This window comes from Alexandromys fortis, unplaced genomic scaffold (assembly GCF_014885135.2).
Source record: "Alexandromys fortis isolate MF-2015 unplaced genomic scaffold, M_Fortis_MF-2015_v1.1 scaffold_68, whole genome shotgun sequence".
Classification (NCBI taxonomy): Eukaryota; Metazoa; Chordata; class Mammalia; order Rodentia; family Cricetidae; genus Alexandromys; species Alexandromys fortis.
Window position 1 is genome coordinate 994,191 of NW_026067948.1, and position 24,954 is coordinate 1,019,144.

General features: G+C 41.3%; 1 protein-coding gene across 2 annotated transcripts in view; it reads left to right on the top strand.

Annotated features, from left to right (window-relative positions):
* Positions 1–24,954, top strand: part of Lrrc7 (leucine rich repeat containing 7) — a 307,126-nt gene that overhangs the window by 247,924 nt on the left and 34,248 nt on the right. The window contains exons 21-23 of one of the 2 annotated variants that reach the window (XM_050149461.1): positions 1,189–1,329; positions 9,455–9,574; positions 19,652–19,873. In XM_050149461.1, the coding sequence (XP_050005418.1) occupies positions 1,189–1,329; positions 9,455–9,574; positions 19,652–19,873 (483 nt within the window). The remainder of the gene's footprint in view (positions 1–1,188; positions 1,330–9,454; positions 9,575–19,651; positions 19,874–24,954) is intronic. The other variant, XM_050149462.1, reaches the window with a different exon arrangement.

A 24,954-nucleotide genomic window follows, 5' to 3' on the forward strand; every position in this document is an offset into this window, starting at 1 on the left:
GCTATGAGATATTTGTGATTTTACATAAAAGTCAAGTACCTACAGTTCTGTTCACATTATAGGTTTAACAGTCCAACGTGGAGCTGGCAAATGATCTCAGTGCTGGCCTTGTAGAGACAGCTCCAAATACTACACTAGAAAAAGGGATATGTTTTCTCCCTTATTTTAATCACAAATGCTACTATGATAGGGCTCCACTGTGCCCAAGAATTTAAAACTCGAGCCCACATTTCTGAGATGGCTGGTCCTCTATGGGGCATCAAGGAGTTACCTCTGAACCAGAAGGAAGGAAAGGTTAAGAGTCTTTTCCACTTTTGACATGGGGGCAATGAACTAGTCCCTAGCTCTTAACAAATAGAATTGGCAGACAAGTGTATCACCAGTGATCTCTCTCCATAGCTCACAAAATGCTAGTGATAAAAATCATTACTTTGGAAACAGTGCTTTCAGAGCAAAAAATGATATCCAGCCATTTGTTCTTCGAAGTCTCCTGCACTAAATAAGAGAATTACTTACAGAAGCAAGCACTGCCAATGATTGTGTTTCCATGGTAGATTGAAAATTTGATGTTGGGTCATTTTTAAATATTTAATATTTTAATGAAGCCCTATAAAGAATTACTAGTTCTTGGCAAAGGATATTCACAATATAAATATCACTAGAGTGCTGTCAGATATTTTATGCATACTAAAAATAATAGCATTAACCATCTTCAGAGTATACCTGTCCTTAAGGTTACCACACATTAGCTCAGGCAGAGTTAGAAGTTAACACCTGTCCTTCATATGTGCAGATCTCATAATGTGAGACAATGAGATTTATAGCTTATGGAATCTGATTAAAATCCCACTGTTTCAATTTGCAAAACTAACAAACTGATTGATGCTCATCTCAAGCCAGGATCACCAGGCCGTCTAAGAGACAGATACAGAGATTTAGCCTTTTCATGAGAGCAGGCATAGACAATGTATCTCTGCTCTTGTCCTTTCTGTAGCTCTGGAGGGTACTCATTTATGTGCACAACTAACACTGTTACTGTATGCTTTTGTCTGACGGAGCGCATGTTTATAAGAAAGTTACCGTTTGCCCGCTTACAGTTCAATGTGATGAATTTAGACGTGTTCATGTAATGATCTGTTTGTGGAGCCCGTGTTTACATCCTGTCACATGGTTATCTCCTCTACTCAGAGCGCTGCTTACAAACACAACACAGTTAACCTTGGCATGCTGCCCTATGGAGGTATTTCAGCAATGCATGCAGGCAGAAGCATGACTTTAAACTTGCAGACTAAGTCTAAATTTGACCTTCAAGACCCACCTCTTCAGAAAGTAAGTATGGACCGCCCTACATGTGCCAGCATCCCAAAGTCACTTGCTGTCTGTTCACTTGGTGTATTTAGACTGTGCATCTAGCCCTGCTTGTTACGGACTCCCTGTAGTCCGAACGCACCAGGGAAGATGATGTAGAGCCTGAATCTGTAGCTGCTCAGTGTTTATTGTAGCTAGACGGATGACCAGACTCTTGCTTTTTGGACTGAGCAGGTACATGACTTTTGAGGTGGATTTAAGGATCATCTTTCTACTTATTTTTTCTATTCTTCCATGTTTTTCTTTCTGTTGTGTTTACACATTTGTTATTTACTTTTTTTGGACACCACCCCTCCCTTGGTAAAACATTCTGAGAACACTGCTGAAAACTGTTTTGAGATTTGGGTGGGTCCCTTAGAAGGCATAATATCCAGAGTAAGCATGGAAGTTAAATGTTTAGCCCTGTAAATGCTTTCTTGTTCCACTTCCCATGTGGGGACAGAAGACAGCAGGGAGAGCTGTAAGTTTGCATCTTATCTGACAATTTGCTTTTCTTGGGTTATAGAAAAGCCACAAGTTCACATATTTTAAACAAAATTGTAGGCATATTAGCAAGGAACTAATACTGTATAATAAAGAGAAGAAGAGTTCCCACTGTTAACGAAACATTTGTCTTGCTCAGTCAGCATGGGGAATGCCCATCTTACCTGCTTAAACTGATTAATGCTTTTCCTTGCTTACATCTCAGTGGAGACTAATGAGTCATCTTCATACAATGGCGTTATGACTGGATGTTAATGTAGTCATTAGCCTCATAAGGCTTTGTGGATAAAGAAGCACAAAATAGGAAAAGAAAATGACAGCAACCCTCAACATTTCTTCTTTCTGAATAAAATTAAATGTAAGACAAATTCCCATGCTGTAATGCTTCACAGTTGCTGCCTGTTAGCATTTCTTATCTCTATACCTAACCCTATATAATTTAATTCAGGCTATGGGTAGCACACAGAGCTAGAGATTTTTATGTCCACAGATTCTCTCTCTCTCTCTCTCTCTCTCTCTCTCTCTCTCTCTCTCTCTCTCACTCACACACACACACACACACACACACACACACACACGGAGCAACTAAAGCCTAACTAAGTTGGGAACATTTAAATATTATCTTATTTGTTCTTAGTCTCCCAGGGGCCAGTGGTGCATGATAACTTTCTCTGCTGGTATTTCCTGATGTCAGCAATAACTCTCATTGTGTCCATGTTCATGGCCCAGCTCACAGTCTCTAAACTTAGAATTAGGGTTGTGAGCAGTTAATTTATTTAAGTCAGCACAAGTTAGACCTGTGCATGCCATAAGCACAACCGTCTTCTTGAAACCCTCTTCAAGACAACCTGTTCTTTGTGTCCTCCTAGAAGTTCAAAGCCCTCATCCTCCTTCCATCCCAAACGAACTTTCTTATCCCATCCACACTCAGGGATAGATGGGCCTCTGCAAGAGAACTTGGGAAGTAATGCAAACCAGACTTTGAAACTAAAATTAGAAGATTTCAAAAATAAAAATTATGAGCAGGTCAAAGAACCCTGCTGGGGGTGGTGATGTACACTGTTAATGACGCCACTTAAGATTCAGAAGCAGGTGAATATCTGAGTTCAAAGCCAGCCAGGACTACAGAGTGAGTTCCAGGACAACCAGGGATTCACAGGGAAACCCTGTCTCAGAAAACAAAGAAAAACAAAAAAAATAATAATAATTAATTAAATGAATCTTGGTATGAAGAAAGCTATCTCTAGAACCCTCTGAAAATATCTAATGACAACAACCCTATTTTGACTAAGTTGGGGCCTAATTACTCTTTGATCTATGCAGTGATCTGGATTCATGCAGTAACTGAACAAGAGCAGTGCCCTTACGACTGTGTTTCTAGTGGTGCAGCAGCCCGAGAGAATAGATTAATTACCTCTCACAGTCACAATACCACATAACAGCCAAAATGCAGAGCTGTATTCGAGGGCCTCAGGACCATCCTTCCTTGGGCAAACACAGGACTTACAGGAAATCCCTTTGGAAAGGAAGTCCCTCTTGGAAGCACAATAAATTGAAAACCAACTATTTAGACACTGAAAGACTTCAAAGTCAATTACTACCAATGTATTATCTCCTGCATGAAGAAGGAGGAAGAGGAGGAAAGGAGGAAGAAAAGGGGGATGAAAAAACATTTCTAAGATTGGAAGCTTAAGGTCTATGAAAAGCATAAACTATTCTCCCTGGTATGTAACGAGTTCAAAATATTAATTTATAAGCATTCGAAGCACAGCCAAAGCTGTGGCTGTGGCGGTTCAGCCCGTGCTACACCCCATTGGTTCCACCCTGAGCTCTCATGCCCTCTGCCAGATTCATCTTCTCTGTAGAACTCATGGGGGAGGCTTTCTGCCAAACTATAAAACTAACCTTTATTTGCATATTTTTGATTAGCATACAAAGGAATGGTTGCTGCTATGGCCCTTTCATCTAGACTCCCTTCCCCACTGTCCTCCTTCTCCCCAGAAAAGTCCCCTCTGCTTCCACGTCTCCTGTTATTATCCTCTCTTCCTGCTTCCTCTGCCCTCTTGGTTCCATACACATGCACAAAATTAGCTCCCAGGCATCTAGATGGAGAGCATGAAGCTTCCCAGGGAATATAAAGAACTGTGCAGCACACCTCTGTGGGAATGGTGCCCTTCCCAGGGGGTGCTTGGGCTGAATCACAACTTGCAGCCTTCTTCTCAGACGCCACTAGCACCAGGAAGGAGGAACACTCTTATTCCCTCCCAAGCACTGACATTGTTCTTAAGCAAATCTATAATAAGCTAATTAAAGGCTACAGCTGATGGTAATAAACAGCCCTGGCACCTGGAAGTGCTCACACAGTATGCAGTTAAGGTCACTGAGGGAGAAGACATGCTGATCTTACTGTGTATTTGGAATATTTTTAACTCACCCATGTTTATTGCATGCCAGATCAAGCGTACATTTTTCATGGATTAAAAAATAACTATAGTCGTTCTTTTCTGTATATGGGAAATGATATTTTATATGATAATTTCATGAACGTCTTTAAGATACTTTTAAAATTCCACCAAATACAACAAAATTAATATAAAAAGTTAAGATTATTCATTAATATGTTGACCTTTTGCTAAACTTGAAAATCTAACAGCATTTATGAACTAGCATGCCAGACATACAAGTTAGGCTTAAATTATAGGATACCAATATTTCCTATTTATTTATTTATTCATTCATTTATTCACTCATTCATTCATTTATCATTTATTTGCTGCCTTTCCAAAAAGCAATCAAATCAACTTTCTATGATGTTTTAAATGGTTTATGTGCTTTTTCTGGATGTGTTCTATTGTAATGAGCTCAGCTATTGTCTTGAGATGGTATGTTACCAGGAAGAGGACAACATTATAGGAGAATGTCGGTTCAAACTGCTATTTTTATCACCTAGATTAATGATACAATGATAAATATTTCTATTGGGAGAAAACAAAGATTGAGAAATACTGAAAACCCACTCTGGCTAGTACCGCAAGGTGCCTGAAGGATGTTTTTTCTTGAAACTCACAAACCTAAGCGGACATATTTAGAAGGTGAATGAGAGAGACAGGAGTGTGAGGCTCACAACCCACACTGATGTATCGTGAGCTTTGGCTTTACTGTCATGGCCGTGGTACCCGGAGTAAGCCCTCTCTGCATTCGGTGAAGCCTTTCACCATTTGTAACACCTGACATTTTCACACATGACTCACAGTAGTAGATACAATTCCTTCGTTCACATTATTATCCAAATAACCTTAATATTTGATAATGTGGGAAATTTTTAAGAAAGAAAGAAATGGTGTATCTTCACTGACCCAAGAGCACATGACCACGTCATGATGTAGAGACAAATGACTCAGGTTATCGGGACTAAGAGAAAGCCAGTGATGGCTCTGTGCCTTCTTAGATCCACCTGTCCTTCCTGACCACTCAATCATGCCCAGGTCATGGCTCCCAATAGAAGTACGGCAGGTTCCATAGAGATAGACGGGTATTGGCTGCCTCTTCTTTTAGTGTTTATTACTGTAATTTTACACCATAGAATCTTGCTTGTTGTTTATAGAATTGAACAGTAATATAAATTATAATTTCAGAGATGGAAGCCCTAAGTCATATATAATGACATATATAAAATAATTGTTTATTTAAAGTTACCTGGGAGAAACTGTCCTCACTGCCTGTCTCATTAGTTATTAAATCAGTTGACTCATGTCTAAGAAACTCCTGGGTTAGGGAAATTTAGACGGCAATGTTTGCCTTGACTCTTTTTGAACTTCTAGGTGTCCTTTTCCACTGGACCTATGCAGATGACCAAGATCAGATGGCACCATCATTGCTGTGCCCCTATTTACCCTAAAGTCAAGAGACGCTTATTCAATGCTAGTTTTTCCTGCTGAAATAAAAGCAAAATCTATGCTGTACCCCAGGCTAACTTGTGCCTGCAATTCCTATCGATTCTGCTATATTTATTACTGACTCTTTAGCCCTCCAGAAAGAGCTATCCACCATTCTAATTATGAAAAAAAAAAAGCCACCAGCCTGCCAATGCACACAATCCTCACAGACAGAGGCTAAAATGAGGAAACAATGTATCAGCGCGGATCATGTCTCATCTCTGTTATGGCTAACACAGTCTTTAAAAATCGTAGCCATAACATTTTCACACCGTGTATTTGCCTCTGTCATAGGTATCTCTTCTCAAAAGGTCTTCTGAAACACTAGTGCACCAATAATTTCACTAAAAAATACTTTGGGCAGATTGTTTTTCTAGCGTTTCCTGGTTTTGTTGTTGATTTTTTATTTACTGACCTGTATGTTTGCTCCAGTTTTGGCGCTTTGTTTTGTTTTGTTTTGTTTTGTACAAGGTCTCAGTACGTAGCCTATGCTGGTCTCAAATTTTTGAACCCCTAGCTTCAACCTCCCTCCTCATTGCTGAAATTATAGACATATGCCACCATGCTGCTTGAACAAATTATCTTTAACATTTTCTTAAATCTATGAAAATTGCCTTTGCAAGCCATGTGCCAATTACCTCACAAAACAGATCCTTGCATTCATCAAAGATGCCACAAGAACTTGGCAAGGTATCAAATTCCAGTACCGCTCATATATTTTCTTCAGCAAGGTGGCATTACATATAATTTCACAAGCATACTGTACACCTTCATCTAGCAGATGATCAAGGCCACTGGCTCAGCTACCCCCATTTGTTCATGTTAATACTACTCATATATAGACTAAGACAAATATACATCCATGTGGACACATTCACGTACATGCAAATATACTCAGACATATGGAGAGGGATGCATAGTGAAGTCCCAGCCAGATTAGAAATTGCTTCTTTCGCTTGACGCTTATCACCATTCCTAGTTCTGAGAATCATCAACACTAAGTTTACCAATAGCCACAGCAGATTTTGGAGCCAGGTTTTCTTAAGCTATAGCCCTTATCAAAATCTTTGCTTTTCTACTAACTCACACTGGCCATTTCCTCTGCTGCTCTAATAATAAAAACCTGAGACTCCAGCTGCCAATGTCCTGTGCGCTGTGTGCTTCCTTGGCTGGTATATGAGATGAGGAACATCAGAAGCCATCCTAACCTCTAGAGCACTGACTGATGTGAGCACCTAGTTTAGCTTGTTTTCTTAGAAATAAAACATTGTAGCAAGGGCTTCCATTTATATCATGCTTTCCAGTTGTTCCTTTTTATCTTCTGGAGAATTTTAACAACCAGAGGACAAATTTACTTACAGCATATATCCTACATTGAGAAACAGTGTGAGCACACTAAATATCTCAGTTTTCAGGCCCCCACCACCACCCAGCATCAATAAGTGTTTCCATGATTTCCCTGTTTCTCCAGGCTCTAGTGCCTCACCTAGGAAAATCAAATCATAGCTCATTCTTGAAATTAAGAAGGGAAATTACTTTCAGGAAGTACATTAATTTTACTATGTAGTGAAAAAGAATCTCTTTAATGATCCTGCGTGTTTCTGCTTCTGTGTCCCCTGTATATGAGGGAATTAGTGTGGCAGATAATTCTAATTTTTAAAAAGAGACAAATTACTTATACATTTGTGAAGAACCCAGGGTCACAATGTTGGGGTTTTAATAGAATGGAGCTACACCTTTGTTGTGGGCCATAAAGAACTGTGCCATTTGGAATAGCTCTCAGTGACTATTCAAAATAGGGCTACTCATTTCTGGGCAGGTAAGAAAATGCACAAGAAAAAAAAATTGTATAAAGAGGAGAGTGACCTGAACAGAAAAAGAAAACCTGTGCTGAATTATGTCTACCTCACAAGAATGTGTCTTGCACAGAGACAGCCAGAGGGCAGGTTGTGTTGTACCCTCAGGGCAGAGGACCCAAGTGAGAGACTTGGATACTGAAAATCCATAAAGAAAATACTCCCCAGTGGTTCCTGAGTGCATGATTTCCTTCTGTCTACTTAATCTTTATATTCTTGTTTGCCATATTTTATTATCTAGAAAGGTTGGGTGTGGACACATGTAAAAATACTAGTCTAGAAATAGTAAAGACCTAGAAATCCAGGCGAAACACATCTCACTACTTCCAAGCAGCATGTTTTTCATGTGTGTTTCTCTTCATTTGATTTTTTAAAACACATATTCGCTCAGTATGAGAGTTCGCATTCAAAACTCTCTTTTTTCCTTCTTTTTCATTTCTGATGGACTTGTAGAAACAGAATTTACACAGTCAAATCAAAAGGTGAAATTTGAGCTGTGTACTTTTCATTGTGTCCCTTAGAGGGGTTGTGAGACAGTGTCACTGTGAACTCTATTACACACAATAAGATACTAACCCTATTACACACATTGAGAGATAGTTTTACCTTAAACCCAATTTTACTATATTTCCTGGCAGTTCTTTAAAAATGTGTATGTGGTCAGAATACAGACAAGGTGGTTACTGAGTTGCTTTTTTAAAAGACCATAGTAGGACTACTCAGTGTAGCCAGGTGAGGCCTGGCAAGCGGCTGCCTGTGACGCATTTGAAATCAATAGCCCAGCTCATCAAGAAAAGGCTGCAGGACTCACCTCACACAGGGTACCAGCAAACACAACCTGTCTAACCAGGCTCTGCTACCAGGGAATCTTCAGAATGTCGGCAAGCCTGACATGGGCAGTTTCTGATTCACACAGGGATTCCCAATAGAACATACAAAACTCATGCATGCTGAAGGTTAGAAGAGAACAGGACTTTGTACACACACCCCACTCTGTCTATACCACCAGTTACCTCTCCAGTAGAAGGTACAGGTTCTTCCTTTCCTATGTATATGACTGCTTAATGTTAATCTAGCTAGAGTCTGGGTCATCTTAAAATATCTAACATCAATATTAATAAAGATGGGATATCCTATTTGCTAAAAAAAACCACAAGCAAGAATATTTTTAATATTTTTAAACTTATGAAGGATTTAAATTTAATATATAAATGATACATAAATAACTGAATTTAGTAACCAAAGCAGTCATGGCTTCCTTGACTGTGGCTCTAGCAGCTGTCTGTTGATAATGCACAATGCCAACCATCTTCATCTGCCAGTGCGTATTCTGCAGAGGATTAGTGGAAAATACATCGTTAAAAAATTCACATCAAAGTCTCAAAAATTCTTGTTAGGCTTTGGCTTGGAATGTTGCACATTCCAATCTATGGATTGCATGGTTTCAGTTTATAGTCTAAATGGTAAGCACATACTAAAGAGACAAGCTAAGCAAGTTTTAAAATGTTGTGGGTATTTTTAAAACACTGATTAATTTTATTCCGATTATCTCTATTCAGGTACTGTAGAGAATCTAAACTTTAAAATTCAGTAAATAACTCTGAAATGGTTATTTTAATTGTATTTCTCGTTGTTTCCAAAATAGCTGTCAGTTTAGAATTCTTACTCGGTAAATAGAATATAATAGTGTTTCCAGTTAGGATATATGTTTTCTATAATCAAACAAAATTAATTTTACCATAATTGTTAGGGACTCTTTTCAGAAAACTATCGTAAACATCACTAAAGAATGCCATACCATTTTCGCAATAGACCCCGTCCCAGCAAAGCAACATTTTAGACAATGGACAAGAAGATGTCTCTCCTAGTGGCCAGTGGAATCCTTACCCACTTGGGAGGCGGGATGTACCTCCGGACACCATTGCTAAAAAGGTAATCAATGTCAAGTTGACACAAACCATGAACCTCACGCATTCATCATAATATGTAGTCCATATCTTGTGTCTTAACATCATTTCTAACTTCATGCTAAATTCAAGCTAAATATTCTGCCACTCGGGCTTCTGGTGAACTGTCAATGCGTTGAAAAGAATGGAAGTAAGCATAGCGTGTGCTCAATTAGCAATGGCTGCGTGTAAATAGCCTGCAGATTCACCGTCTGTAAGAGTACCTTAGGACACACTTTGAAGTGCAAGTACAGAAGGATTGTTGCATACACTTCAGTTCGCCTTGGCTTCAGCAGTACATATAACCACCATCCATAAAATTATATTTATCATAAAAAGGTTGAATTGCCACATCTAAAGTCATAGCAGAATCAATGAGATGCCTCGAGATGTAAAGGTGTTTGCCTTCAAGCCTGACTACCTGATTTTGATCCCCAGAACCCACAGAGTAGAGAGAGAGCCAATTTCTATAAGTTGTCCTTTGACCTCCATTCATGGTTTAGGGTACACATATGGTCATACATGTACATATATAAATCGATAAATAAGTACAATAAATACAATAAAATGTTTAAAGTTGTTAAAGTTTGCCCAGCAAGCACTCACTGAGCAATGGTGCACACACTACATGCTAAGCACTTCTTGGTGCTGGAGAAACAAAGATAAATATAGGCCTCAAGAAGCTTTTAACCTCATGGGCGTGGTGAGTGGGTCAGACTACGATATGTCACCGAACATGGCGAAAGGAAAGCTGCAGTGTGTGGAGCAATGGACGAGGACCGGGGATCTGTGCTCTTACCAATCAGTCACAAAGGCACATAGATTTTTAAATTAGCAAAACACAAGCAGCATTGAGAGGGTAAATCAGGAAATAAGCATGACATCCTTTGTAGCAATCAAGGAAATGGGCACAATCCCAGTTTTCATCTATAGGCTGAGTACAGAGTTCTGGGACACACGAGCTACTTGTTTCGCACACAACACTCTTTCTGTGCCTGTAGGAACACAGGGCACAACCACTGTGGTAACAAGTCACGCGGTGCAGCTGAGCAAGTACACTCTGAAGCAAGTCTCTAAAATCACTAAACTAAACTTTTAGTGCCATTCAAAGTCACGTGACATTTACCAGAAAACTGAACCGATTCAATTGTTTGTCAGCAGGAAAGTGTCAATTCTACTGCTTGGATTAAAGAATATTTTACCAAATAAACAATGAGTAAATTTGGTTATGGTAGTGGGCATAAGCCCTAAAAACATAACCAGAAAAGATTTCAGGAGATAATCCCAAGAAGAAATAGATTTGTTCAGGTCTAAGACATGAGAAAAATTGTTTTGTGAAGACATGATAAACATTGTATTTATAATTATGCATCCTTCTAGGGAGAACAATGGGGGAGACCTTTTCATCCAGCTGTGGCTCTTTCGCTACATTGTTGAGGCTCCAGTCACATCGCATTGTAACTACACTTCATAATTTACATACATTGTAACCTAGGAGATTTCCACCCCTCTCCCCAGTGAATTTAGTCAGTTTTAAAGATGTACATTTTTTCCAGAAGAACTGATGAGCTCTTACCTCCAAACATCACCCGTGTCTTGGATGACACCCAGCACGTGAGCAGCACAGTGTGACAGCTGTTGTGAAGGTTTACAGGCTGCGACCATTCCTAGAAAGGACTTCATTTGGGGGAAATAAAGGGAGCCGAGGACAGGGGCATAGTATCCAATAAGCTGAAGAAATAAGCAAAAGTCAGATCATGTGGGCTGTGTCTTGTAGGATATGGAAAAGGGAACATGGAAATATTTTCAAAGGGAAAAGACACGACCTCATGTTTATTTAAACAGCTCTCTGGGAGCTCTTCAGAGAACACTCTGCAAAGGACAGAGATTAGAACCAAAGAGCAAGCTAAGAAACCTCTCTGACTATTCAGAGGAGAAAAGATGGAAACACAGTTTATAGAGAAAAAGGCTTAGATGCAGTAGAAACCTGACAGGAAGAGTCAGGAGTCTCTTGTGAAGAACACTTTTGTGTAATCCGTAAGCAAACTGGGATTGGGGTAAATTAAATATACTCTTTTAGAAGAGTCAATTATAGCCGGGCGGTGGTGGCGCACACCTTTAATCCCAGCACTCGGGAGGCAGAGGCAGGTGGATCTCTGTGAGTCTGAGGCCAGCCTGGTCTACAAGAGCTAGTGCCAGGACAGGCTCCAAAGCTACAGAGAAACCCTGTCTTGAAAAACTAAAAAAAAAAAAAAAGAGTCATCTTTCCTTAACAAAAAGATACAAAATGTCTCTTTCTGTGCTGGGGAAATAGGAATGAACATGCTAGGGCTAAAGAGACAGATTGGCAGTTGAGAGGATTCACTGCTCTTACAGATGACCTGAGTTCAGTTCCCAGAAACTAATTCTAGACCCAGAGAGATCCAACATCTCTGGTCGCCTGTGGATCCCCACACATGTGTTAACATGCTCACACAGAGACACACACGCCTGTAGGCAGACTTTTCTTGTCCTGCAGCCGCTCCCAAAAGTTTACTCAGAGGCTTAATATTAATTACAAATGCTTGGCCAATAGTTCAGGCTTGTTACTAACTAGCTCATGCAACGTAACCCATTTCTATTCATCTGTGGTGCCCTGGGGCTCATGGCTTTCACCTCTATCGCATTTTGTGTGTACAATCGTTGTCCATCCAGCTGGCGACTCTTCTGCCTCTGCCCTTCCTCATCCCATCATTCTCAGTTTGGTTTTCCTTCCTAACTTTATCATGCTCGACTATTGGCCCATCAGCTTGTTAAAGGCACATTTTTAAAAGAATACACGTGTTAATTGTGTTTACTTTGTCTTATTACTTTGCTATTAACATGAGATAGAGGGACCCTAGAGAAGAAAAATGGAGATTGTAAAAGAGATGAGAGAGGAGGAAGGGAGAGGAAAAGGGACTGACCTCCTTATCAAATAAGAGTTATATAGAGCCCAAAATCCTATGAAAATAAGACTCTACAGATGCAGTTCCATTGTAATAACTGAGTCAGAAAGATAGTTTTGAAGAAGGAATAATTTCCCTTTTTGCTGACCCATTTCAAATACTCATTTTGATAATCCAAAAGACTAGGGTGATATAGCCCTGTTGATGGCTTTAAATGTTAATTAGACTGTGTAAAAAAAAATTAAAAGCTTACTCTTTGTATTATGCATTTACAGTCATTCACAAAAGTAATGTGGATAGAAGCTTGTGAAAACATAAATCAAAAATTCTTCGAAAGCAGAAGTTGCAGGCAAATGGCAGGTTTTCAATGTGACAGTCATTGCCCTAGGTTTTTACATGGTATGTAATTATTCTTAACAGAGAACATTTCTTTATTTCACAATGCCACTGTAGCCTTACAGTAGCCAAAACGTCAGGGACTCCTTCTTGCCCCCACTGACTCTGAACTATCCCTTTAATAAAAGTCCAAACCTAAAAGTTACCTATTAGATACCAATCAAGTCAGTGGTGGAAAATAAACTTGTCAGGTTAAAGCAATGGAAAGAGTCAGGTTAAAACATTTCACCCATCAATCTTTGTCCCATAAAGCAAACGATTACTCTTCTTCATAAATTTGACATAAATCTATCATGTTCACATTATCTTTGCTTTAATAAAAATCTAGAAGAAAAATATAAAATTAACACAACACCACGGAAAGGCTCATGGCCAACTGGGTAGTCAGAAGACATAGGTAGCATTGTAACCAGGGGTCAGATGATCTTGTTTCTTGCCATGTGGTTATTACCCCTCTCGTTAAGATGGAGAAATGGTTCACAGCTTTTATCACTGTTGCTCATGTCTGTCCCCGTCTCAGCTCTCTATTGGGGGAATGTGTGACAATGCCATTGGAAAACACTGCGGGTTTAAATGACCCGACATGCCCTGACTTTTGCCACATCCCACGCTTATGGCTGCTCTATTGTTTCTCCCTTACGTTAATAACTTCCAATTCCATTGCTGTGCTCTGTAGGTTGACATTTAATCATAGAACAATGTACTGATAGATATTCAATAAGACAGAGATGATTGCCCTCATATCAACCAGCTGCCGCCCTGTGGTACGGGGCACCAAAGTGAGAAACCTTTACCTCACCTTCCATCTGTCACTGGAGACAGAGCGGCGTGTCGCCTGCATCTAACTGCAAGATGAGCAAGACCTGTGAATGTCCCTCATACTGCAGACATGCCAACAAGCTCTCTGAGGCAGCACTCTAGCGCCCAAGTGCAAGGACAAGTGTGAATACCAAGTACAAATTGAAGAGAAGGCATAGTCTTCTTAACAATAGTTTTATAGAATTGTCATAATCATGAAAATGTGCAGTGTAGAGCAGGCACTGCAGTGCCTGATGGGAAGTTTCATGCCATCCTCACGACGTCAATGGATAAGGCCTTGACCATATGGAATTAAGGAACAAGGGCTTAGAACCCAGCATTGTGTCGGCGTACAGTGTGTTCCTAATTCCTTGTTGGTATATGTCCATTGTACTTCATGATGGGTTAAATAAGGTCATGTATTTTTTAGCAGACCCACACATGCCTTTCACAAGCCCCCTCCTTTTTCCAAGAGCCCCATGGGCTCTGCACAGCTTTGTTTCCACTTTCATGGCATATAGACATCCAAGATTTTATGCATTTGTATAAAATCTAGAAACCAAAACGAGAGAAAACATTTCTCTCTTAAAAGAATGTCTGCTCCTCATGACTGAAAAGAGAATCCTGTTTGCATATAAAACACATCTTTTTTGACCCATTCCCCTGTTACTGGATGCCTGGGTGGGCTCATGAGCTTAGCTGTTGTAAATAGGGTTGCAGAAAGCTTTGATGCTCAAGACTCTTTATGAAATATCCACTTGGAATTCTTTGGTACAGCTGGGTCATACGACAGGTCTGTTTTCAGTTCTCTTAAAAACCCGCATACTGATTTCATGGTGGCTGAACTAATTTATATTTCCACCAGGGTGTATCTGGATCCCCTTTGTCCTCACCCTCATTGGCATGTGTTGTTACTCTCAGTGGTTCTCATTCTGACTGGGGCTAGGTAGACTATCACTGTAGCTTTGATTCGCATTTCCCTGAAGAATGGTGAAGGTGAATATCCTGTTTATTGGTCATTTCATATTCTGAGAACTGTCTTCTCTTTCATGAGTCCCTTCACTGACTTGGTTGTTTGATTTCTCGTTGCTTGGGTCTTGTGTGTGTTCTTTAAGTACTCTGGATATTCTATCATGTATATAGGGTTTTTTTTTCTCATTTTTCTAGCCTGTCTCTTCATGGATTTAATTGTTTCCTCTGCTGTGTAGAATACTTCTAATTTCATTTTTATATTGTTAGTGTTATTTTCTGAGCCACTAGAGTCCTTTTCAGAAAGCCCTTGCCTATGCCCAGCACCTCCAAGTGTTTAGTCTTTTTTAATTTTTATTGCTTTATAAATAATACCATTCAAAATTTCAACTTCCTCCCCTCCTCCCATTTCCCTTCTGTTCCCCCACTCACCCTCCCCCCTCATCCTGCAGTCCTAAGAGAGGGCAGGGTATCCTGCCCTATGGGAAGTCCAAGGTCCTCCCCCTTCAATCCAGGCCTAGGAAGGTGTGCATCCAAACAGGCTAAGATTTCAAAAAGCCAATACATGCAGTAGAAACAAATCCCAGTGTCATTATCATTGGCTTCTCAGTCAGCCCCCATTGTCAGCCACATTCAGAGACCGGTTTGATCACATGCTCGTTCAGTTCCGGTTCAGCTGGCTTTGGTGAGCTTCCATTAGATCAGGCACACTGCCTAAGTGGGTGGACCAACCCTTCGTGGTCCTGACTTCCTTGCCCATCTTCTCCCTCCTTCTGCTCTTCAACTGGACCTTGGGAGTTCAGTCCAGTGCTCCAATATGGGTCTCTGTCTCTATCTCCATCCATCGCTGGATGAAGGTTCACTCTGGATGGATCTCCTCAGTCCAAGTGTTTAGTCCTACAGTTCTTCGCCACTGACTTTCTCCACAGCCCCTGAAAGGAGCTGTCCATGTCTGTCTGGCAGGTCCATCTTAGCTGTCCTTTGACTGTGTCCCACAGAACTTCATGCATCATATCTTCATGTACAGTATCCGATGGACTGTTACTTAGCATGGGCTTGGACCTATGCAGAGCTTAGGGAGTGTCCTTCCATCCTTCTGTTACTGGCCTATAGTTTAAGTGAATTCTGGTTGGAGACCATCTTCTGGGTGACTTCAGTTTAAGCCAGGCCTAGACAGATTGCTGTAGTAAACTGAGGAGACTTCTAGACATGACAATTAGAAATTGATGACAAAAGTTTCTGTTCCACCTGGTCCCACAGCCATTCAGTTGCAAATAAAAACACAGAGTTTTATATTAAGTATAAGCTAGATGGCCTATTGCTCAGACTTATTACTAACTAGCTCTTACAAGTTAAATTAACTCATAATTCTTATCTATGTTTAGCCACATGGCTCGGTACCTTTTCTCATCTTGTTTCTTTTGTGTCTGGTTTGTGACTATGTCTCTGTCTTTTCCTCTTCCCAGAATTCTCTTATTCTGGTCACCCTGCCTGTACTTCCTGCCTGGCTACTGGTCAATTAGCATTTTATTAAATCAATATGAGTGACAAATCTTTACAGTATACAAGAGCATTATCCCACAGCACTAAATGGTTGGTGGAGGGTAATGTTGGGTTCCTCTGTATTTTTATGTTCTTGATAATTTTCAATCCAGTTTTCTATCATAAATGGATATTACAATTATTTAGTTCAGTTATAGTTCAATAATCTTTTTGCCATATCTGTCCCTTCGTGGTCTGACTATATTATAAGACTGCCCCAACTTTTTGATGAACTAAACTTTCATAGTATAAAGATCCAATCTGTCTCTGGTAAATTTTTTTCGTTCTGACATCTTTTTTATTCAGTCCCATACAGTCACTTTTATTTTCCCTTAATTAACATTCACACGATGTAATTTAATAGATCTGTTTTTCCTGCCTTGTATTTAAACTAAGAATTGAGGCTGAGGAAATGAGTCAGCTAGCTCATAAAGCCTTGCCACACACACAAGCCTGAGGATCTGAATTCAAACCTGCAGAACCCAGGTGAAAAGCTAGAAGCAGCAGTGTATGCTTGCAATCCTGGCGCACAGAAGGCAGATAGAACAAGATCCCTGGATCTTGCTGCTCAGCCTAGCTGAATCAGTAAACTGAGGTCCAGTAAGAGACTGTTTCAAAGAACTAAAGTGGAAAGCAACTGAAAAACATTGACCTCTGGCCTTCACATGCATATGTGCCACACAGACATACAACAACAACATATACACATACAACAGCAATAAGTTAGGAAATAGCACGTCAAAACCTTAATTTCATTTGATTTTTTTTTTTACTTTTGATTGTCGGTTTTGTTGCTTCTGTGGTTCTGTTTTCTGTTTCCTACGAATTATTTGAACACCTCTTAGAATTTCAGTTTAATTTATGAATTATATTTTTAGTGTGGCCCTCTACACAGCTTTGGTAGTGCTGTTCCTAACGTGTATACGCACTCACACACACACACACAAACACACACACAGCTTACAAATCTCCTGGTGTCAGGAATTCATGGCTGAAGCAAAGCACCTGGGCCTGACCTCCCTGATCTTCAGGCCTTCGTCTGCTTTGTGAGGTGCACACTCCTCTCCCATCTGCCCTGTGTGTGTCTGCGTGCAGATGCATCAGATTTTGTCATAATTTTGTTTTGATCATAAGAGAAAGTTTGGCAATTTAAGGGAAGGAAAGTCTATTTGTCAGCCGGCAAATCTTTTGGCAGTGTTTTTTGTTCCTTTTTAACCCAACAAGGTTTCTCTTTTCCCGTTTTCCTTCCTGCTGCTGAGGTGCTTTACGACACTATGTAAAGAGCACTCTTGGGACAGCAAATGCCTCTCATTTTCCTCATCTGAGACTGTCCTGATTTCCCATCCATTGCTGAGAAGCACCTGGACCATTACAGGGTTGGGAGCTGACAGTTAGTTCTTCCCAGCACTTGAAAATTATGTAATTTCCTTCTGTCACTCATGGCTTCTGGTGAGACATCTGCTGACATTCAAATTGTTTTTCCTTTGTAGAGAAGGTGTCATCTTTTCCTCCCGTAGCTTTGAAGGTTTTGTTTGCCTTCGTGTTTAGTCATCAAATTAGGCTGTGTCTGCACATGGCACCTTGTTTTTCTCTGCTTCCTGAACCTGTGAAGTCTTGCCAGTTACCAAATTTCCAGGCTTGGGGGATTTTTTTTTTTTTAAGATTTACTTTATTTTTAATGATGTGCGTATGCAGTGCGCATGGAGACCAGAAGAGGGTGTCAGATCCTCCAGGAGCTAGAGTAGCAGGGGTTTGTGTGTACCTGATGCAGGTGCTGAGAAGGGAACTTTGTCCTCTGCAAAGGCAGAAGTGGTCTTAGCTGCTGAGCCGGCTCCCCAACCCCAGGACATTATTTCTCCTGGTTGCCTTTTAGCCCCACATTCTTTCTCCCATCCTTCCAGGCATCATACGATTGCTAGAACTTTTCTCACATCTTTCTGTGTGTTTTCTCTCCGTTACTCAGACTGATTTCTGCTGTCCTACTGTCCAGCTCTTGTGGTCCCTTGCTAAGCAGCTCCGCGTGATCACACACATTATGTAAGCTCTGCATTTGTCCATGGATGTGGATGTGTGTGGATGCCAGAGGACACTGTCTTTCACCTTTGGTTTTGACACAGGCTCTCTTACTGTCCTGGTACTCACCTGCAAGTCCAGGACGCCCATCTCCACATCCTCAGTGCTGAAGTTGCCAGCACATACTGCCACACACATTCTCCCAGCCTGCCTCCTCTGACCTCAGGAGATCATTCTGTCTGATATGTAACTGGCAATGCCAACTGATTCAGGAGATGACACAGAATAACCCTGGGTTTTCCAGAGCTGCCATCCACCCAACAAGAGAATGGAAAAACGTGTGACTGCAGAGAAAAGCTGAACCTGCTGTAAGGACTTCCAGTCCTCTAGACTGCCAGGAAATTGACAAGGTTTCTGGAAGTTTTCTAAAGACAGATGAGTCTGAGGAGCAGGCATTTGCCTTTGGGGCTATCACACTGTGGTCCCTTGTGCGGGTAACCACACCTTGCCCCAGTAAAGGCTAAAACAACCACAGCTTTCCCTCTAATTTCCCATGACTGAAACATCTTTAATGTTCGTAAAATTAGAAAATGGTTCATAATGCCAAGACAGCTAATTGGACATCTAAAACATAATCTGAAGGTTGTTTATTTTGCATTCGTATTGCCAATTAATAGAGTAATTTCCTTTTAAATTACCTCTTGTTTGGAACCCAGCAAGTATTTCCCTCTAGATGATGCTCTGTTTTCACTGTGGGTTTCTTTATTTTCCACACTCTTTAAGAACTTTAAAACAAAGGCGTGTGCACGGCTCATTCTAAATGCCCTTCCCGTCCCCACAGATGGCACATGCTCACAGGCACTTATCACATGATTGACTTCTAGTGCTCTTGAGCTAATAATGTAACAAATTAATAAGCATTTATTATTTTCCCCTGAACCAGCTCACTATGCACCTGTGCCATAGAACTTAAGCAATTCCGTTGTTTTGCCTTAGGAAGCGGGATTATTGTTCCTCTGACGCTACACAGCGAACATATCTCTCGGGGTTATTTTTCAGTATAAATTATCAGCTAGCACCAACCTTTATTTTTAAGGTTTGGATTATTTTTCCTTGAGATTTTTTTCGGATGGATTTTGTTACCTTGTAATCAGGAATAAAATAGTCCTCGGCAAACCACCAGATGACTGCACCTATATCAATGTCTCTGCCATCCCCATGGGTGCACTCCTACCTTTTCTTTGTTATTTTTCCCAGCCTGGACTGGGAGCCCGTGTGAGGGTCCCTCACCTATGGAGTATCTACCTTCTTTCAGCCTGGGCTGGGAGCCCATGTCAGGGCATCTCGCCTATAGGGTAGCACTGGTGCTTTCTGCTTGGATCCCGGGGAACTCGGCCTGACAATTCTGCTTTCTACAGGCAGGCAGCCACATTCAGACCCTGATGGGGTCACAGAGCCTTCAACACCGCAGTCGGGAGCAGCAGCCATATGAGGGGAACATCAACAAGGTGACCATCCAACAGTTCCAATCACCGTTGCCCATCCAGATCCCTTCGTCGCAGGCCTCCCGGGGACCTCAGCCTGGACGGTGCTTAATACAAACGAAAGGGCAGAGGAGTATGGATGGCTATCCTGAGCAGGTAAGGGGGCTCTCGTAACAGTCAGTGGACGTTCAGGAGTTAAAACAACTCCACGCTGCACAGTGGTCCTCGACACACAATGTTCTTCATAGGGATTGATCGTTGCTGCCAGAGGTTGGGGACAATGACACACTGGTAAAATGCCCTTTTATACGCAAAATACAATGATTTTCCAGTCCTGTCCTTCCTTCCCACTGCCCATTCCAATTCAACAGCAATTTTGAGTATGATAAGGAACCTCTGTGGATGGGGTATGTTGACTAAGGTCCCTAGTGAAATAGAGGGTCTTAAAGATAACTGCTATCCCATCTTCATTTGCAGAAAAACATTTTCAGTTCTATTTTCTCATTGTTAAACACATCAGAGTATAGAAAACTCTAGAGAATCATTAGAAGAGAAATTTTTTTAATGTTCTGGAAGCTACTGATTAATGTGATGTGTCAAAATCATAATGATGAGTACTGTTCTCCTGTCCTGACTAAAATCGGGACTTGCTCTCCACTGCAGAATGTTCTCCTTCCTTGAGACTACAAAAGATTTCACCCGACGGAAGCTTGAGGAGGAGACAACACAATCTAACACATGCAACTAATACTTCTTTACTTCATTGTTTGGATTATTAGGCAAAGTTCCATGGCATTATTCGCCCCTCAGTAAAAGCCAGCAGGATAATGTACGGTGAACATGACCAGCAGAGTTCCTAGGACTGTAAGGGGGCAGAGGACTGTGTAAAGCTTGTAAAGGTTCCATGCTGTTGTTGCTTATCCAAAGCTTTACCTGGGAGCCAACTATCTCTTCTACACACCAGCCAACATTAACTTCTTTCTCCAGCTTTTTCTCTGTATGTTGCTCAGAGCCATTTATCATGGGGATCCTAGAAGCTTCAAGCATTGTCTCTTTGTTACCTCTGCCCTGTATCAATCATTCTCAGAATCACAGAAGCTCAAGAAAATTCTCTTTCACTTTTCCTAATCCAGGCCACATGTTGGGTTTAATGTGTAACAAGCCAGGCAGGCTCCTGTAGTCAGAAAATGATGAACAGCTACTGACTCTTCAGAGAGTCTAAAAAGTTAATGAGGTTTAAATTATGTTCTAACAAAGGCTGTGTTCATATCTGACTCCACAAGAAAAACTTCCCTCACCCAGTTATCTGATTCAGCTGTTCCTGTTACTACCTACATGGGCTGCTGTTTGGTTTGGTTTGTATTTTGGCCTTTCTCCCCAAATCACGGCTTTATTACCACAGGAACTTAGTTTGCAATATTGTGATTGCTTCAGAAAAAGAATCTAGAGTAGCTTTTCAGTTTGGTTCCATAGCTATGATAAACCTGATGCCTACAGAAAGGTAGTGATTTTTGTTGTTGTTTTGTTTGTGTGTGTTTTGTTTGTTTGGTTGGTTGGTTGGTTGGTTGGGGGGGGGGTGGTTCAAGACAGGGTTTCTCTGTAGCTTTGGAGCCTGTCCTGGAACTAGCTCTTGTAGACCAAGATGACCTTGAACTCACAGAGATTTGCTTGCCTCTGCCTCCCGAGTGCTGGGATTAAAGGCGCGTGCTATCACCATCCGGCTCAGAGAGTATTGTTAATGGACTTAAATCCAATCCTTTGCCTTCTTGGCTTTTTGCCTTGGTCTTGGATTGAAACAGCTCAGAATGCTAAGGTCAGAGCTGCAGTGACAGTAATGGCTTTAAAGCCTTTAAACAAGTAGACCTGGTTCCAAAACACAGTCCTCTGCCCCCTTACAGTCCTAGGAACTCTGCTGGTCATGTTCACCGTACATTATCCTGCTGGCTTTTACTGTGCAGTGCTGGGAAATGCAGATGGCTGGCCTCCGAGAATACCTCCTCCCAGCTCCTCCTGAGGTGACATGCCATCAAAAATCTGACATTGCAGCAGTAACTAAACCACAAGACCGGCAAGCACCACCAAGCGGAGTGTGCTGCACCTGATCAGCCACGAGACTCGCTCTGAACATGACTATTTCTACACCACTTCTCCCCTATTTCTTTTTCCATAACCTCTGTTCTTCCTCATGAAGCTCTGTCATTTGAGAAAGATCACCAAGCCAGGGGCTTAGAATCTGAGATTCTTCTTTTACTATAATGAGCCATGTGACCCTGGCCAAGTCAGTGACTCCTTCTAAGGTTCTGTTTCTTTCTTTAAAATGAAAACAATACCACCTGTCAACAACTTTTGGATGGTTTTGGTGAAGACCAGGAGGTGGCTCAGTATCAACACCTGAGTTCTAGAGATAGAGCACAAGTAAATTCTACACGTGATTGTAACTGTGATTGAGAATGCTGTGGATGAGATGCTGTGGAGACACACCATAACAACGGCAACTTTTATAATGGAAAACATTTAACTGAGGTGACCTGCAGTTTCAGAGGGTCACTCCATTATCATCGTGGTGTGATGTGGTGGCGTGTAGGCAGGCATGGTGGTGTGTAGGCAGACATGGTGCTGAAGAAGCAGCTGAGAGTTCTACATCCTGCAAGTAACAGGAAGTTGACTGTGACTCTGGACAGTATCTTGAGCATAGGAGACCTCAAAGCTTGCCCCACAGTGACACACTTCCTCCAACAAGGCCATACCCACTCCAACAGCCACACCTCTTGATAGTGCCACTCCCCTTGGAAGCCATTTTCTTTCAGACCACCACAGACACCCTTGTGATACCAGACCTGGGGAGAGAGATCCCAGAGAATCCATAGTTCTCACTGGCTAATTGGGATTCCTCATTGAGTTTCAGGTAGACCCTGAATAGTAAACCCTAAGGAACTACTCGCAAGATTAGCTAACTCCATGCCACTATGTGCATGGACAATTTACATATGCACCCTGCACACACACATGCTTCACCCCACATATTCACATGTGCCCCTAAAAGGCGGTGTGAGAGTTAAATGACGGAGTTTTGTGCCCCAAAAAGGCGGTGTGAGAGTTAAGTGATGGAGTTTTGTGCCCCAAAAAGGCGGTGTGAGAGTTAAGTGATGGAGTTTTGTGCCCCAAAAAGGCGGTGTGAGAGTTAAGTGACGGAGTTTTGTGCAGTCAACCATAGGATTTCTCTGAGAGGGGAGAAGTGGAAAAGAGAAAGAATGGGCATAAAAGTTTTTAAGAATTAAAATGTTTGAAAGAAAGAAGATAATGGTTATCAATCCCAACCTTCTTTGTCCAAAAAAGAAGCCAGAACTAGACATTGTTGGGCTTGTGTGAAATGCCACAGCATTTAAACGTCCTCAGTGTTTGTTGCTCTTATCTCTTGTCTTCCCCGCCATCAGTCGTTCTTAATCTCATCTGCATATTTGAAGCTGGTCTGGGGCTCTTCAGCAAACACTGACACCTTGGCCTCCTTCCCACATCAACTTATTTCATTCATCTACCTGTGACCCTGGGTAATGGGAATTTTGTGAGCTCCTCATTGAGTCTACGCAGTACACTTGAGAGTCACTGCTGAGGTACTCTGTGAACCAGCAGAGCCCCGGCTGGGCAATGGACTAATGTCACCACTATCTAGAAGTCACAGAAATTGAATATTTTTAAATAAATGGATAGCATCTTTTATCTTTCTTTATGCACACTTTTAATCCAAGGCATAATGTGTTTACATCTGTAGAAGAGAAATACCCATGGGAAGAAACAGCCATGGGAAGAAAAATGTCAGAGCAATGCTTAAGACCTCCCAAAACCCCTCAGGAATTCACCGGTACAGTTCAACTCATGGTTCTGTGAACCAGGTTACCAGCATATATGTTATTGAATAAGGCTAAGAGTAATAAGACTCCTTGACTATGACAACATAGCAGCTTAGAAGTCAACCTGGAGGGCTGGAGAGATGGCTCAGAGGTTAAGAGCACTGGCTGCTCTTCCAAAGGTCCTGAGTTCAATTCCCAGCAACCACATGGTGGCTCACGGCCATCTGTACTGAGATCTGGCGCCCTCCTCTGGCCATGTGGGCATACATCGAGGCAGAATGTTGTATACATAATAAATAAAGAAATCTTTAAAAAAAAAAAAAAAAGAAGTCAACCTGGAATCAGGATCTGTTTTTATGAGTTTTTGTATTCTATGTTGTGGCTTGAAGCACGTGTCTTTTAATCTAAAAAAAAAAAATCTGAATTTTTCTTTTATTTTCTCGCAGACGACAAGCAAGCAAGGACTTACTGAGAACTACACGAGAGTCCTGAAAATGTTTTGCCCCGTATTTTTGTTACATATCCTAATTGTATATATTAGCAGGGTTCATACACATACTTCACTAATCTAATATGGCCTCCTTTATCCCCCTCCACCCACCCAATACCCAACCTCTAGAAATCACTGTTCCGTGTTCATGTTGATTGTTTTAGAGTCCCAAGATATGAAAAAAAAAACTTTGTTGTGCTCATCTTCCCATCTCTGGCTTATTTCACTTAGCATGGGGTTGTCTAGTTCTACCCACCTTGCTACAAATGTCATGGTTCCATTCTGCAGGGTCCAGTAACATTCTACTGTGTGTAACCGTGAGTCTCCTACTTTCTTTGTCTGTCCATCCAAGACATAACTCTGTGGTAAGCATGGGTGTGCAGGCTTCTCTCTGGTGTGATGGGTGCACTTCCTTAGGCTATATTCCAAGAAGTGGGACAGAGACTTCACTCTGATCTCTGTAATGTAATAAATTGTATATATTACACATGGCCCAAGAGTGTCTCTCTTCCTACCACGATTTATTAGTTTGTTGGTGTTTATAGCCATTATTCTTATGATAATGAGGTGGTACTTCCTTGCAGCTTTTGCAATGTCATACATAGTTTAACAGACTTTTCAAACCTTTCTTCTTATGTCTCTACATGATACAGCTTTCTTCAGCCAGCCTGAAAATCTCCCCTGAAGTCTCACATGCACTTCCAGCAGCTGATAACAGAGCAGCCAAAGGAAAGAAAAGTCTCAGATCACCTTCTCTCAGCACTCTGTATCATGAAATCATTTTTCAGGACAGCTCACAACCTTTCATCATAAGATGATTATACCTCTGCTTCTCCTGGCTGCTAAGTACTGGAGTGACCCAGAATCCAGCCTTTCTATCCACATCATCCCCTAAATGA